Here is a 16,449-nt window from a genome sequence, read left to right on the forward strand (position 1 = left end):
GTTCCCCTTCCCCTAATTCCCCAGCACTGTTCCCATCCCCCCAATTACCCAATAAAAATCTTTAAAAAAAAAAAAGAAAGAAATATCAGACACCCAAGGAAAAACGTCAAATGTGTAGTAGACTATGAATCTGTTGTTTGGGAGGAACACCTAGACTGGCGATACAAACTGGGAATTTTTGTGGGTAGAATGGCATTTGAATCCACAGGATCACCAAATACCAAGATTTGAACTATGGATCCTCCAACATCAAGAGGTCAGGGACAGGAAGAGGAATCAGCAGAGGAAATGGGGAAGGTAGAAAAGAAACCCAAGAGTATTGTATCCTGGAAGTCAAATGAATTAAGTGTTAAGAGTAATCAAATATCTCACAATGCTAATACCAAAGATATAAACAGATGAAGCCTAAGACTTAACCAGAGGCTGAGGGGATTAACTGCAAAGCAGCACAAGGGCTTTTTAGGGTGACAAAAATGTCCTATACCCTAATTATGGTAATGGTTACACAATTGTATAATTGATCAAAATATGTCAAACTGTACTTCAAATTGATATTTTATTGTATAAAAGGAATACCCCAATAAAGCTATTTTAAAAAACGTATGGCAGCATAACACTGCTCTGCTTAAAAACACCAGACTGTTTCACTCAAGAGTAAAGGCCTGAAGGCACTAGATGATTGTTTAACTATCCTGCCTCCTCTCCTACTGCTCTCTCCTCATTGCTCCACTCTTAACCCTGGCCTCCTTACTGTTAGCACATGGCAGCTACAATCCCGAACCTTGGGGCCTTTGCTCAAACTGTTCTACTTGGAATACTAGGTGTTTGGCTAACTCTCACCTCACCAAGTCAGCTCACATCTGTGAGGCCTGGCCACCCTATGCATTGCCATAATCTGCACACACATACACTGCTCGAGCTCTCCCATCCTCCTTCCTCAGCTCTACCCTGAATAAAAAGCTTGTATCTCCTAACATACACTTTATTGTGTTCACTGTCTTGGATGGGAGTGTTAAGTGTCACTGATGGCACTCCATCATTGGCTCACGAGAGGATAACACAGAGGAGAAACCACCACAACCATAATGGACATGATCTTTTAAGTTAAAAAGACGACATGACTCAGCAACATGAATCATCACTAGCAACATTCCTGTGAAATGGTGGGGGTCAAGGCCTGATTAAAGAGGGCTAACTCAGAGAGACTGGAAGGTGGTAACTGGGACAGAAACCATAGTAAAGGCTTTTGAATTTTGCTATAAAAGGAATGAAAAAATGAAGTGGTGGTAACTGGCAGGGGAAAGAATGTCAAGAAAAAAAATTTAACGGGAATAACAATGTGGGCAGTGCTAGTAAAACTGATTCAGGAAAGAGCAAATATGGATGACATGAGTGGAAAAGAAATGCAGGAGCGAGGACAGGCCCTAACGGGAAAGTAGAGCAAATGGCTTTAGACCAAAGCAGTTACCAAGGGAATGGGATGTGGGTGCCGATGCTGGGAGGTGAGGAGTGACAAGAATGTTTATTTCTCAATTGCTTCAGTTTTCTCAGTGAAGTATGAAGCAGGTCATTAGCTGAGTCAACTCAAGGGAAGAGGAATGGCCCAGGGATCTATTCTCTGACTGCTTGACAGAATCATGGGTCCACACCAAGTTTGTGCTCATTTATGACTAGATCGGTCGCGTTAAGGGTGGTGTGGCCATAAGCAGTTTGTGCTCATTTGAAGTGAGAATAGTCACTGAAATTGTTTTTCTCAAGTCACCTTCAGCCTCACCTGTCAGGTGAATTGGATTAATCTGGGTCGTGGGTTTTGCCATGGGAGTATAAAGCTGGGGGACCAGGTAGCCCCAGGGCTTGCATGGAAAATGATGGTGTGGGCAAAGGAATGACAATTACTGACCATGGATTTCCAGTTGGGTAAGGAAGTGACAATATTAAGAGGGGGAAGGACAATGGAAAGTTGAATCAATGGACTCAATGTTCCAGTGGGATCAAAAGGGTTGGATTAAAGAAAGCAATCTGGACATGCAGAAGATGGTTGAGGTAAGGACAAGAGGTAAATTTCAGGAAACTGTCTCCAAAACAAACACCCTTCCATATCAATCAGTGTTTAAGAATGGTGCACCACTGACGTGACTCACCCACTCCCCGTTGGTGGAGGGAAAATATGGCCAGCCAGATTTCTTATCCATCTGCTATCTTAGGAGAGGCCCAACACTAAAACCTAAATTTGTTGAACTTGTTTTATGACTAACTTGATTTTTGATGACACCCAGGTACTGTTTACATTTCATTATTTACTTGGGTAAAACAAATCATTGTTCCTAATACGACTCTAAATCCAGTTACATGAACTATTTAAGAAATTAGTCTCTGATGGAACGACTGGACCAACCAATAGGAATGTTGGTCTATACACACCAAGCCATGTAGTCAAATAGTTTAATGAAATCAAGGAAAAAAAGAAAAGGCTGTTCTTGATAATGTACAGCAAGATAATGTACCACAACTGGACACCAAGGGGAGAAAATAAAAAACTCATGGCTTTGGACACTAGGAAATTAAGACACCTGTTAACATATAATAACCCGCACTTGACCTATAGGCATTACAGAAAGCAGCTGGGTAAAAGTCCAGCCAACTAGGTCTTCCACCTTGTAGTAGAAAAGCTGGCAGATAAGATATCCACTTAGGCCAACACAATAGCCCATAACTTGGTCCAAGTCTAAGGCTGTATCTTACAGCTAGGTAACTAGTGAAAGTGGTTACCAAATGGTCTTGAAGCCTAATTCAAGAAAAAGACCCTTGGACCTGAGTGAAGAACAACTCCCAATAGAACATAAGAACAGGCCAATAAGATAATGCACCCAGATGGAACTGAAGATTTACTGCAAATCAAGTAAAATGAGCTCTATCACCAAATATAAGGTTCTGAAAATCACAAATAAGCTTTGTCTTGGATTGCTAATGAGGATAATTTGCCAAAGAAATTTTCTTTCAAAGGGCTCAAAACTTATGTATCTGCCCCCAAATTGGTCTGTATGCTGTCTACCAGAGATGGAGTGTTACAAGACAGAGAAGGAATAGTTGAGAGATGTCATTCTCATCCAGGTTCAATAGAGAAGTCCTAGGCATTGTTGCAAATGGACGGGGAGCATCCCTGGTTCTCCAGCAGGTTCTGTAAGTTGAGTCCTACAGATTGAATCCGTGGAGGACAAGTATGCCAAATCACAACGATCAATTAACCCTCCATAAAGTAAAGCACAAGTATATTATATAAACAAAGCACTCAAGACACAGATTTATAACGGGTTGTTTTTGCACCCCCCACCCCAAGGCCAACCCCTAGAGACAATAATTTAATTGGTCTAAAGCAGTGGCTCCACCTGTATAAGCAGGGTTTGTTAAGAGTAGGCAGAAGGCATCTACATCCTAACCATTCCAGTCTTTCATCAAAAAGGGTGCTAAAATTTCTTATAATCAGGAAATATGTTCTAATAACATTATGTTCACCCCTTTAGTTCTACTGCAATTTGTTTCCATTTGGTTCCCAAATGAGGGGCCACCTAGAACACAAAGTTAGATATCCACCTTACACTGTGTATCAAATAATTTCCAAATACATTAAAATTTTTAATTTGAAAAAATGAAACCATAAAAGTACCAGAAAAAAAGTAAGGATTTTCTTATATTCTTTAAGTGCAGAAATCCCGGGTATGATGCAAAATCCTGGCATCCTAAGACAACTAGAAATTCAACTACTGTACTTGTTCCTGCAGGGCAAAAAACATGACAAACTGGGAAAAACATTAGCAACTCGTATCACAAAGAGCTAATTTCTTAATCTACACACTGCTTCCACAAATAAAACCAACACCCAACTTTTAAAAAAGGTAAGGGCTAAAGATATGAAGAGATTTGACTCGTAAAATATAATGATCAACCTCACTCAAAAATAGATGCTAGGCATAACTATAATAAGATACCCTTTTAACCTATCAGGTTGGAAAAGATCAGCAGACGCACTGATGAAGGTTTAAGCAAACACCCGTATACCTTGCTGGTGGGGATATAAATTGGGTAACGTGAGAACAATTTGGTATGTAGCAAAATGTAAAATGCCATTCCACCCTAGGAATATAGCTCAGATATACTTGCACTCATGCAGAGTAACCATATTTCATCTAATCCAAATGCCATTGATTTTAAGATGCATCATTTATGTACCACTAAAACAATGCCAATTAAACTACAAATAGAGATACACTTAAATGTCCAGTATTAAAATTTGTGGGCAAGACGTATAATTGATTAAATATGTATCTATAACCTGTTAATTTCAATCCATATTCTGAGATGTATACTCAAAATCTGTTCCCTATCTTTGCTGGGCCTCTGCATTTTATAGATGTGCCATGCTAAAATTATACAGGAAGCTTTTTTTCGCATCCTAGCTGCCAGGCTGCTTCTCTGGCTTTCCAGGAAAAAAAAACTTTTAATGTTCACTACTAAAGTCTGCTCTTCAAACCATTTTGAGTCTACAGATAAATCAATGTCTTAGCCAGTGGGTAAAAAGTTAACTTCTTTCCCCTTCAAATAGCCTGAATGAAATAAATCAGATTGGAAGTTCTTTACTAACAAAGCTCCAAACTCTCAAATCTGGTTTCAGTATTTCTTCCATAGTGAAACTGAGAGGTCCCATCTTGCTGCATCACTAAGTACACACAATTCGGCATGTGGATAGAGGTACTGAGGGTAACCAGCAGGCTCGGCCCTAGAACCACCAGCCCACTGGACAGAGCAGTTTCCCTCTGTTAGCCTTGACAAGTCAGACGAAACAGGAGCGGTAATAATCCAGCTTTTAAGGTTTACTTATCGCTAGCTAAGCACTTAAGTCTGTCTTACCTCAACAGATGGCTAGCACCATCCCTGCCTTATATGCCAGGGGTGGGATTTACCTGCCAATAAAGTAATACAAACAAGTCCCTACTTATGTTAGATTTGCGTTTGGTGAGAAGTTGGCAAGTTCGGTGAGTGTCAAGACATTCTCTCAGGCTTAAAACAGAAAAAAAGATCTGTGAGCATGACAAAACTTTTTATTTTTATCGAAATAATCCACAAACGTACTTTTTAACAAAGCAAACAGTACAAGGCTTTCAAGTCTGTTGCCCCATATTCCCCAGAAGCAACAGCTTTTAGCTCTTTTTAGCAGTTTCTTACCTTTACATGTCTGAGTAAGATGCTCAAAATTCTCATTTACCACTTTAAAAAATTCTCTATTGATTTCCATTATGGAATTTTGAATTTTCCTCTTAAACACACCTCATCCCACTTCGTCATCCTCCAGATTTAGTTAGATGACAATTATTTTATTACTCAGTGTGGCCATGATTATGATTAGGTTGAACGCCATGAATTATATTTTACAAGTTTTTGTTGACTTCAGTTTTTTACCTTATTTCCTATGTACTTATCAGTAATTCAGCTCTTAACTCTTCAAATGAACCAAAAATTTTCTGTCTTGAAGACACCCCCTTCTGGAACTCTGCCTTCTCCTGCTTCAACCTCGACTATGGTTCTCCAAACCCTCAGCAGAAAAGCAGTCCTGGGACTTCCCAACACCATCATTCTGCGAATTCCATTTGCCTCAGCATGCGACCACGTGGAGAACTGGAGCACTGAGCACTTTACTCCAGTGGTTTGCAACAGCACTAAACACAATGCAAACAGCCTACCTCTTACTACTGTACCCCCTAGTCTAGTTCAGTGCTTGGAATAGCCCTGGGGGTAAAGAGTTTGGCTTATTTAGCATTCACCCAAGTCACCCCAATTTTGAGGATGCCTGGAAGACTGTTAACTCAACATTAAGAGGTCTAACACGAAGTCAAACCCCAAAATCATCTTGAAAACTTCCCTCCTAAGACCTCTGACCCATCCAGAACCAGGCTGGGCCAGATGCCATCGCTACAAAAGTGTGACCATTCCCACCCTCACCTGACTTCCAGTGATACAGCACTATTTGCACACCCGAGGCCTAAACATTTTAGAAAGCTGCTGTGGAGGCCAGGTAAGGACAGACAGCATGCCCTAGTCACCTTTGCATTCTCCACATGGTACTTACATAGTAGGCAACCAGTGAGAAGTACTTCACTATCTATGTGCAAAGCCAGCTCTACAGCGAATGCTAATCACATTTAACTCAACATTAGGAATAGTGGAAGGCTATGGAAAATCAGTGTATTAAAGCATTACTCTTGAAAAACTAACTCCTGAGGTAAGTGATGGCAGTTTAACGGTCATTTACACAGAGCATACTATGTGGCCTCAATTCAGAGATACACTTGATTGGAAGCTTAAACAAAAATAATTTCAAAAACTTAATGCTGAACTATCATCAAGTTATATTCAATTGTTTCAAATCAAGTTTTAGAATTCACTATTTTTCCACTGTTCTTAATAGTGTTTTTCCCTTTTAACAAGTAGCTTTTTTAAAAGTTGTAGTGGGAATGCAGCATTAAACCAGCCGGATTCTGGCCGTTATGAGAATCTGCTCTTAGGCACTCTCCCTGTCTGTTACAGGGAGACCATGTTCCCAAAGCAGAAAACAAGAATGGCTCCCTTTAAAATTTTAACCAGGGCTGACAAGCAGCAGGTTGGTTAAGAATTAGCTTGGGACGCTAGCTCTGAGCAGCAGGGCCCACCCTCTACAGCTAAGATTTTGAACAACAGCTCGACCTAGAGCTAGACTGCTGCTGAGTGGCCAGCGACTGCGTAGGCTGCAACCCCTGCTGCAGTGAGCTGCCAGGAGTCACTGTCCAATGGCCAGCGATTGACTGCCTCAGCCAGGAAGAGCGCAACAATAATACCAACACGGGCCAGTGAAGCGATGTCCTCCACAACTAGACTGAAAAACAAAAGGACAGCAACTTGTCTGTTCCCCTTCCCCACAGCTGTTCCCTCCAATTTCCCCAAAAATCGTAAAAAATTTTTAGCCAGAATGTTTCATGTGATTACGTATTACACCCATATTTAATCTACTATGACACATTATCACCTCAGAAAAACCTTCATTGACCATTCCCATCTAAATAAAATTCTAATTTTCCACTTAGGATATAAGGTCCAGAACTGTAGGTGACCCCAGCACCTAGAACACCTTGCAGTGTATCACCCAAAACATTTGTTGAATCAATGAATACTGTAAGTCTCCCTCTTTTGAAGCTTGCTAACCCTTATCCCCAGCCATCACACTAAGCAAAAATTTGGATCTGTGATGGGTCTGTCTTTTAAGAGAAAAAGGGACCAAGGTAGACACAACCCTCCAAGAAGTGGCAGAAAACCAACCCAGCCAGGTTAGCATAAAAAAGACAAATGGAAGGAAAAGTACCTAGCCTAGATGTTATTCATAAACTTAACTGACCACTTCTTACCCATAGGAACTCATACCTCTTCCCACCCCCGATTCTCTTTAAACTCCAACAGTTTTCCTAGAACTGTTGTCTTAATCATTTGACCTCTCACCAAAGACAGCTTCCATGTTCAGCAGTTATTTGTACTCTGAGGGTAGACGTAATAAGATTGTTAACTGACAAAAAAAATGATTACATTAAATATCACATTAAACACCTACAGGTTTCACATACAGCAAATATTCAATAAATTACAATGATCAAGTTATTCCCATCTAGGCCATCTATGAATTAGAATCAGTCAGGTAGAACCATTAAGTAGAAATGCCTGAGAAAACACCCAATTAAAAGCCAACCAGCTCCTTTGTCTTCTCTCTCACCACTCCCCTTTTCCTAAAAACATACTATGCACCTAGAATCCAGTTAGGTGCTCAGAATTTGTTGAATGATTCTGGGAAATGGCCTAACTAGATACAGCCCTACTAAAACTGGAGCAATATACAGACAAAAGAAATCTGGAAGACAGTCTGTTTTGATAGAAGCACAGAACTAAGAGGCAGTGGCTCTTCCCTGCACTCACCCACCCCTCCTCCTCCTCCTCGTTAAACAATCTAAAGCTCACTGCTAGGTCCTTTTTCTATGCCTGTGATTCTAAAGGCTGTAAGTACAAGTAATGAGGTGCTAGTGGGATTCTATGGGTTTTGGCAGAGCTATACAAATAGATGGTGAAAAGCATTAAAAAGTGTTACTGGCCTAGAGAAGTACCAGAATGCTATTGGAGCCATAGTTTTATTTTTCTATAGGACACGAAAAGTGAAAGCAGACTTTCCTTTTCTTAGATCTCTTCCTTGGAAATATCAGTCTAGACGCAGATTGGGAGGTTGGAATGGTAATAGTATAAAGGGTGGGTGATGACTGTTTCTCAAGCAGCAAAAGACCCACATTTCAAAACTATAAGTAATTGGTTTTATAATAAAGATGGACTAGTGGGAGGAAGTCTTTACTGGAATAAGGCTGCCTACCTGGGTTCTTCTGTATAACCCCATTTTCCGTTGGCGCCCCCATAAGTCCTACCTACAATAAAGGAAATAACCACAGTGATGTCCACCCAAAGCTTAATGTAAAAATTTACACCCTCCCCTTCTCTTCCAGGGACAATAAAAAATCCAGACACAGCCCAAGCAAGAACTCTCTCAAAGCACACATTCCCTAAGTTGAAAAACCATTTATTTCACTGGAAAAAAAAAAAAAAAAGTGATCCAACTCTATGTGTCCACCTGCCACAAGCCTTTGGGCCAAAGACTCAGAAGCAGTGATGCTCTCACCAGTGTCATTCTCAAATCCAATACCCACCGGAAGCAGGAGGTGGGGAGACAGTGTAGCCCCCACCACAGTTTCTGCACACAGTGAGGCCTGCTAGGAGAACACAACATCAACGGGAAGCTACAGAAGTATTGAAGGACAGGAAGAACAGGGAAATGGGCAGGAGAGGAAAGGAAGAGGTGGTCTGACTTAGCAAGGTCAATTAAGGTCCACGGTTCCTGAGGGACTGAACGCACAGAGCCGAGAACGTCCCGGAGATGGGTACCATGAAGAGTGTATTCTCATGCACAACCGCAGCTTGGAATTTCAGCCCACACACATCCCACCTGAAAGAGAGCACAACACAGGGGCTTTACAGCAAAGCTCAAAAGGGCTTTCCCACTTAAACGTCAAAGAATGTCTGGTATTTTGACACTCCTTTTAAATTTACTTACTTGTACATCCCCAGTATCACAATAACCATAAAGTGAAAAGAGTATGAAGGCCAGAGAGTAACTGGGAAGGTCAAGCTATCCCAGAATGGGGCCTTTCTTTAAATTTAATAGCAAATTTTCTTTCGTGAGAGTAGGCAGATATTGTATTTCTCTTGATGTTAACATTAGCATTCCTCAGAGAAGGTAAATTCCACATCACAAAACTGTCATTGGAAAGCAGGGGAAAAGGAAAGGTTCCAATTAGCTCTCTGGGGTAAGAAGTGAAAAATATGTTTCAATCTGAGAGCTACTACCAAGGTCCAAGTTAAAAACCATTCAAGGTCTAGGCAAAAGTAGTATCAACTAACAAGCTGTAAGACCTGAAGGCATTCAACTCTGCCTAGGGAAGAAACTTGAAGAATGTGCTGTAGGGCAAGTATAAGCTGCGCATCAAATTCATTTCCTAGCCCATCTAATAACCCAGGGCAAGTTACATACCTTTTGCCCCAACGGATAAGATGATGGAGTAGTACCCACCCTGTTACTTCAGGATTACAGATCAATCTCTGGGACACACTGGGAACTACTCAAAACAAAGGGCATTGAGAATCACCCTTTAATACAACAGCAATCTCAAATACCTAGAGCCCAAAGCTGGCAAGCACCAGAAGAGAATATACTCAAGTAGAGCCAAATGGACCATGAGGCTCAAAACGTGCAGTAGAGGAAAAAGCCAGGACTCAAGGTAGCGCTGGTGGTTCAAGAGGATTAAATGCCCATAACTAGTGGGAAGATGAAGGGAGTGATCTGCATAAGGCCAACCTCCCAACCCCAGATCTGAACATTACAACGAGAACAAAATTAACAGGTCTGCATGCTTATTTATATCATCGTCGTATATCCTGAAGTGGAGAGGATGTCAAATCTAACACTGTGGGGACAGTTTAAACACAGTAAACAGGCTCTTACAGGACAGGTTTGAAAATAAAGCCATAGAGTGGGTGTTCTATTCAGGGAATGAGTCTGAGCTGCGCAGAGAAGTTGGATTTGAGTCTATGCCCCCGATTGCTCAGAGCACAATTTTATAATTAAAAGAAGATACCTTTTGTACTCCTCTCTGCCCCAACTTAACATCAAGTAAGTTTTTTCTATAAAGCTCATAGAGGGGGAACTGTTCAGCAATGTCAGAAACACGCTGCTTCAAGATTAAGATGATGCCATCTGAGTAGTCTTCATCGTAACTGGAACCTAAGCAGTTATGACCAGTTAACTAGTTATGAATTTTATCACTACAGGTCATAGCAGACCTTCCACACAGCATGAAGAACAGGAAACTTGCAGGCCTTAGTAATGTCACATACCTAGAAATGTCAACAAAGGCTCTGAAAAACAGCACACCTGAGTCTGAATGTCTGGGTCACAGGTTCAGTTCAATTACAGTACATAGGTGTGACCCAAGATTCATCACACCATTCTTTGCTTTTCCAGACACAGAATCAGATTGACTCCCACAACTAGGAGCTCTGAAAAAACAGCCATGAGATCTAAGGATGTTTACATGTTTCAAAAATTTTAGTTAGGACTTCTGCCTAGCCTCTGAACCATGCTAGTAACCTTATTCTAACCCTGAAAAAGCAAGCAAGCAGGGCAGCCCAACTGGAGCCTTTAGGCTACAGAAGGGATGGCAAAACCAGAATAAGGGACACCCCACCACTCTCACCTCAAGCTTTAAAAGGCTGAATACCGCGCCCGATCCGCATACTGCTCCCGCTCATACCGGGCCATGTCGTACAGGGAATTCCGCGCGGCCGCCGAAGCTTGGGACAACTCACTCTCATGCCCATAACCGTAGCCCTCTCCAACAGTGGGGACTGGGGCTGCAGCGCGACGCAGGGGGCTCCGATCCCGCCCGTAATATGAAGTGGAAGCTGCAGTAACAGCAGCAGCGGCTGCTGCAGCAGCAGCAGCTGTAGCAGCAGCAGCTCCTGAGGTCGGCAACAGGTGTCTATCGTAGGGATCGAGAGAGGTGGAGGTGAGGTGACTGGCCATGGCTGTATTCTGGACTTGTGGCAGCTGGGACAGGGTCTGCTCTGCGTAATTATACGCGGAAGCAGCTGCAGCCGCCACTGCCTCATAGGACCGGGAAGCACGACAGCGCTTGTAGTAGGCATCGAGCGCTCCGTACGTGTTGTTGTAATACAACGAATCCCCATAGCTCATGGTGTAAGGCGTACACTGCTCCATATTGCTCATTATATTGCTCGGTAAAGTCTGCCACTCGGCCCAAACGATCTGTCGGACACTTTGGACCAGTGCCCCTCTTTCCCGCACCGATAGCAGCCGCTCTGGTCTCCCATCCCGGGCGCAGTCCTAAGCCGGCTGGTGGACAACTGCACGTGCATTCGTTTGCCTTGAAGAAACAGACGCAAGAAGGGTTGCTATCACTTAGTCATAGCCCCAGCCCCTACCCCAGTCACTGGTCATACATAGCAATGGTTTTTACCTAGACAACTCTAATGCAGGGCTCAACACCAAAGAGATTTTAAAAAAATAAAAATAAAAAAGGTCCAATATATAAATTCAGTATAATGACCCAATTTCAGACAAATACCAATTAAATGAAAAAATGTTTCCACTCTAACACCTAACACTAGTTTAATGCTTAAGAAAGAAACAACTCTCACTCAAAAACAAGCATCTCACCCTTTGCCAAGTAGCTGTGGACAAAAACTACTCTAAACAATGGCCCAAAGTCAAAAGAAAGCACAATAAGAGTGTTCCACAAGATTGACACCTCCAATCTTCACTATCAAAACTAATTTCGTTAAGCAGGAGAATGCAAAGGCCAGTCCTCCAGACTCCCACCCCACCCCAAAATCAAAGAGAACAGAGTAAGACTCTAAAGTTACCACTAACAGAGTGATCCAGATTTTGATTCATGGCTGAGTGTGACAGGCAATTTTCAAGATTTCTGGGAAAAAAGTCAAGGGGAGAGGTAGAGCAGAACACAATTGAAAAGCTGCCCGCCCGTTAGCTGTGTCCTTTAAATTGCTGGTTCTGCTATTCATCCTAACGAGGATTCTTTATAATCTACAGCTAACTTGATGGCCCCTAGTAAAATCAAAGGAAACAAGGCTGAAAGTTCCCAAGATACCTAAATTTTTAGAAAGATTACGAAAAACTTGGAAGAAAAGGAGGGTGAGAAAGTGAAGAATACCAGTAATGTTAGTGGACCAAACTGTTCATTTTAACAGATTAAAGTACTTTTTCTCCTTAAACTAGGGATCTGAGATCTAAGACCATGCACTTAATACTATTTTTTACTGAAAATTAAAATTTGTTATTCTGGAAAAGTATTACTTCAGAAAATCTAACAAAAAAGGAAACTTTTCTGGAAAAGTTTAAGTTTTAAACCTTTTCAGAGAAGCAGTTTCCGCCTAACATGACCTAACAACTTAATAAGCAAAATTCCAGCAAAAACTTTCCAAATGCAATTGGCTGTGATACACCCAAACACGCAAATGTCAAAGTGGATGGTTAGAATCAGGGGAGTCAACAGGTCATCTATTTATCTAACATTACAGAAAGTAGTAAATACAGAATTTCACTTGCAAAATTAAAGTTAGGTTCTGGTAGGCTAAAAAAGGGAAAAGGGGTGGAAGGACCAAAACACCGAAAAAGTTATGGTTTAAACATTACACCTGAGAAGTGTAGGTTGCAGGTTAAGAGTTAAGATATGCAATTAAATATTTCAGTGCTTTAAAGTGTTAACCTGTGTCCCTCTGCCATTTGCCTTCGGGGCCACTTCAGCACGTTGAAAAAATCAGAAAATAAGTGTAACCAAGGAACCAACCACACACATTCAAGACATAAAGATCATTAATAAATGCCCTGATCTAAACCAGAAAAAGAAGCTAAGTCTTTAAAATATCTAAAATAGATGTTTTTTAAATGGGCAAACAATACACTTGACCCTTGAACAACACCGGTTTGAACTGCAGAGGCCTACCTATGCAAAATTCAAACTTGTGTTGTTCGAGGGTCAACTGTATTTTCAACTTGAGGATGGGAATCCGCTTGTGCAGAGGGTCAGCTTAAGTTATACTTAGACTTTCGACTACGGGGTGGGGTGGGACACTGCCCCTAACCACCGCGTTGTTCAAGGATCAACTGTATACCCAATACTGAGAAAATGAAAAGGGAAAAGACCACTGTAAAATACTGCTACTTTACACACAGACTCTAGTACACAGTATTAAGTAGAATGGGGCTAATAATAAGAAAAATGGGGCAAAAATAACTAAGTATAGGTAGCAGCATCACAGAGCCTAGAGTTAGGTGCTACAAGGATAATTTGTTCTGCATCAGTCCACATGTAACTACGCAGACACCACCACCTCTTCTATGACTGCATTTAAGAATAGAAGAGCATCCAAAAATTAGGTATCAGACCAACAAACCCTCTACAAGAGCCACTTTTGCTCCCAATTAAGTTGTTGACACAAAATAATTCTCAGCTTACCAATTAAAAAAGGAAAAACCAGACCCAAGAGACATGTGGTACTTCTTAATAATGCACAGCAATACCCATGACAGGGCCCATTACTTGGGGAATGATGATCAGACCTCCAGCTCTAAGAAAGGTCAAATTTAAGGGAAATTAACAGCCAAGATAGTAGCAATGCCTCTTACCAAGAGGAGTGCTCGAGGAAAGCAGCAGCCAGTACCTTGGTTTGGGCTAAAAAGATTGGAATGTAGGTTAAAAAATGTAGCATGAACTTGGAAGTAGTTATAATCAAAGGGAAAAAGGCTCTTTTTGGACACTGGGGACCCAAAGGCAGTGAAAGGAGAGTTAATAACTCATCATGGTTACTGCGCCCTTCCGACTGCCACTCTTGCCACAGGGACTTAGAGCTTAAATCAAGGAAAACATAATACCTTCCAAATAAAGGGACAATCCACAATATCACACATGCTGCCTTCCAGGCACACTAAAATAATTCATCTAGTCAAAGCTTCAAGATAACACCCAGCTAAAGTGCTCTATTTAAAAGGATGTTTGAGTCCATAGCTAAAGTGCTCTATTTACAAAGGATGTTAGAATCCATCCCCCACACCAGTGAAAAGGCATTGCCAAAATCTCAATACCTCCTCAAAAACTCCTGAAATCAGCCTTTTAATTCTAGAGTGGCCTCATCCTCAAAATTGAACCTCCTGTTACAAGCAACAAGAGCTGTAGCCCTTTAAAAACACCACTTATTTAAAGACTATTTTTACTGAAAAGTTATGTATGAGTTGGGATGAGGTGGGGCAGCTCTTAACAGGGATTCTACTCCTAAATGTGTTGCTTAAGCAACTTTTGCCAGGTTCTTCATATGTAAAATGCATAATGCTGATACAGGCATACCTTGCTTTATTGCGCTTCACAGATGTTGCGTTTTTTTCAAATTGAAGGCAAGACCCTCCACCACCAAAAGGTTACGCCTCGCTTTAACTCGCTTTATTGCAATACTTGCTTTATTGCAATGGTCAGGAACCGAACCTGCAATATCTCCGAGGTATGCCTGTACTGTGCTGAGGCAATAAATTCAGAGTGAAACACTGCTATGTGCTCTACTACCCCACCCCACCCAAAAGACAACATAACTGGGCAAATCTTCAGGGAAAAGGATTTCTGCACTAGTAGGCATTTAAAAAAAAAAAAAAAAAAAAAGGCTAGCAGCTCCAAACTAAAGCCAAGTGGTTTTTCTCCCAGTTTTGATTTGTCTAAGGTAAAGCCTCTAAATCCCATGCATTCTACATTTTAAGTCCATCACTCATACTTACTCCTTCACCATCAGCCAGCCACCAGCTGTACCTCTACTCCAAATCCCTCTCTTTACTTATCCAACCTATTTTCTGCATATAGCCTTGTGTTCAACCCTCTTTCCATAGAGGGTGGTTCACCTTGAAACTCTGTGTTGTCAAGGCCCCTGATGGCCTCCACCGCATCCTCTGCCCGCTCCATGTGTACGAAGGCATAATCTTTCACGATGTCACATTCGATGACTGGACCATACTCCTCAAACTTGGCCCGAAGCTCTTTGTTGGTACAGGTGGGGCTGATATTGCCCACATGCAACTTTGTGGAAGCTTTGCTCTTATTCTTGCTGGCTTCCACGTTGATGTTCACCCCGTGTAGCTTGTAGTGGTGCAGGTTGCGGATGGCATCCTCGGCCGCCGTCTTGTCCTCTATGTGCACAAAGCCGTAGTTCTTAATGATATCACATTCCAGCACCTTCCCATACTGCTCGAAGAGTGAGCGGATCTCCTGCTCTGTGGCCTCCCGGGGCAGGTTTCCGATGAATAGCTTCACCATCTTGACAAAGCCTGGAGAACAAAATTTTATTTATTTATTTAATAAATAAATGAATAAATAAATAATCAATACTGTCATCTCCTTTTACTCTAGCAAATATTTCCAAACAGTTTTCCCTCTCTCACAGGCCCACCTCCATACAATAATCAAAGGAAAGTAGAAATAAAGAGGCCCGCTACAGTACTGGCTATAGAACCTATAAGAAACTGTGTAATACAGAGATCCTTAGTAGACAAAGGATTTGGTAAGATAGGAATAGTTTCAAACGAGAATGGTAATGAAAATGAGAGCATAAATACAATGCTGAGGGGACTGGGCTTGTCTATCCACTGTGAGGATAGTCAGAAAACGGTCTAAGTGCTGGCTGGCTAGGATGACTGCCTAAAATTATGAATTGGCTCTCCCTCTCGTAACCGAAGTAGCCACCATTTCCGGAAAAGTGGGCTACGTTTTAGGGTTTCCTTTGGGAGCAACGAACAAGCGACTTGGGCCAGATAGCGAGGGGTGAGGAGAGTACAGGAAGTGCTGGAGTGGGGAACGCCTCTTGGGGTGCCACCCCACGAGCTCCAGGAGAATGGAGAAATGCGTGGCTAGAAAAGGGGACCTCAGACTCAAGAGCCAGACACCAATGTCTGAAAGTCCGAGAAATTCTCGAAACAGGGTTCTAATTCCTAAGTCTAAGGGAAGGGCGGTTATCTCGGTGGGAACCTCGAAGCAAGAAGCCAAGCCAAGTCGGGTAGAGAGCAGGGTGGTAGAAGGCAAGGTATTCTCTCGGGGGAGGTCGTGGGGGAAGGGACGCTTTAGGCTTACCGCGCCAATGCCGAGCACCGAAGTCGGCTCTCAGTGACGGGTGCGGAGGCAGCGACCCCACTAGGATATCCTTGAAGCCCAAGGGAGTGAGGTCAGATTTAACAGGGCAAATGAAAGTCTGTGGTGGGGGTCGAAA

The 16,449-nt window shown here is 42.1% G+C and overlaps 1 protein-coding gene across 1 annotated transcript; it reads right to left on the reverse strand.

The window, feature by feature from the left end:
• Positions 1 to 8,614: 8,614 nt before the first annotated feature.
• LOC109384170 (RNA-binding protein 4-like) lies at positions 8,615 to 16,399 on the reverse strand. The gene is given in 6 exon segments (XM_019645209.1): positions 8,615 to 9,058; positions 10,866 to 11,378; positions 11,380 to 11,448; positions 11,450 to 11,555; positions 15,092 to 15,514; positions 16,314 to 16,399. Coding segments are annotated over 4 exon segments (1,092 nt in total). The 5' UTR covers positions 15,504 to 15,514; positions 16,314 to 16,399; the 3' UTR covers positions 8,615 to 9,058; positions 10,866 to 10,873.
• Between the last annotated feature and the right edge of the window lie 50 nt (positions 16,400 to 16,449).

This window comes from Hipposideros armiger, unplaced genomic scaffold (assembly GCF_001890085.2).
Source record: "Hipposideros armiger isolate ML-2016 unplaced genomic scaffold, ASM189008v1 scaffold_93, whole genome shotgun sequence".
Classification (NCBI taxonomy): domain Eukaryota; kingdom Metazoa; phylum Chordata; class Mammalia; order Chiroptera; family Hipposideridae; genus Hipposideros; species Hipposideros armiger.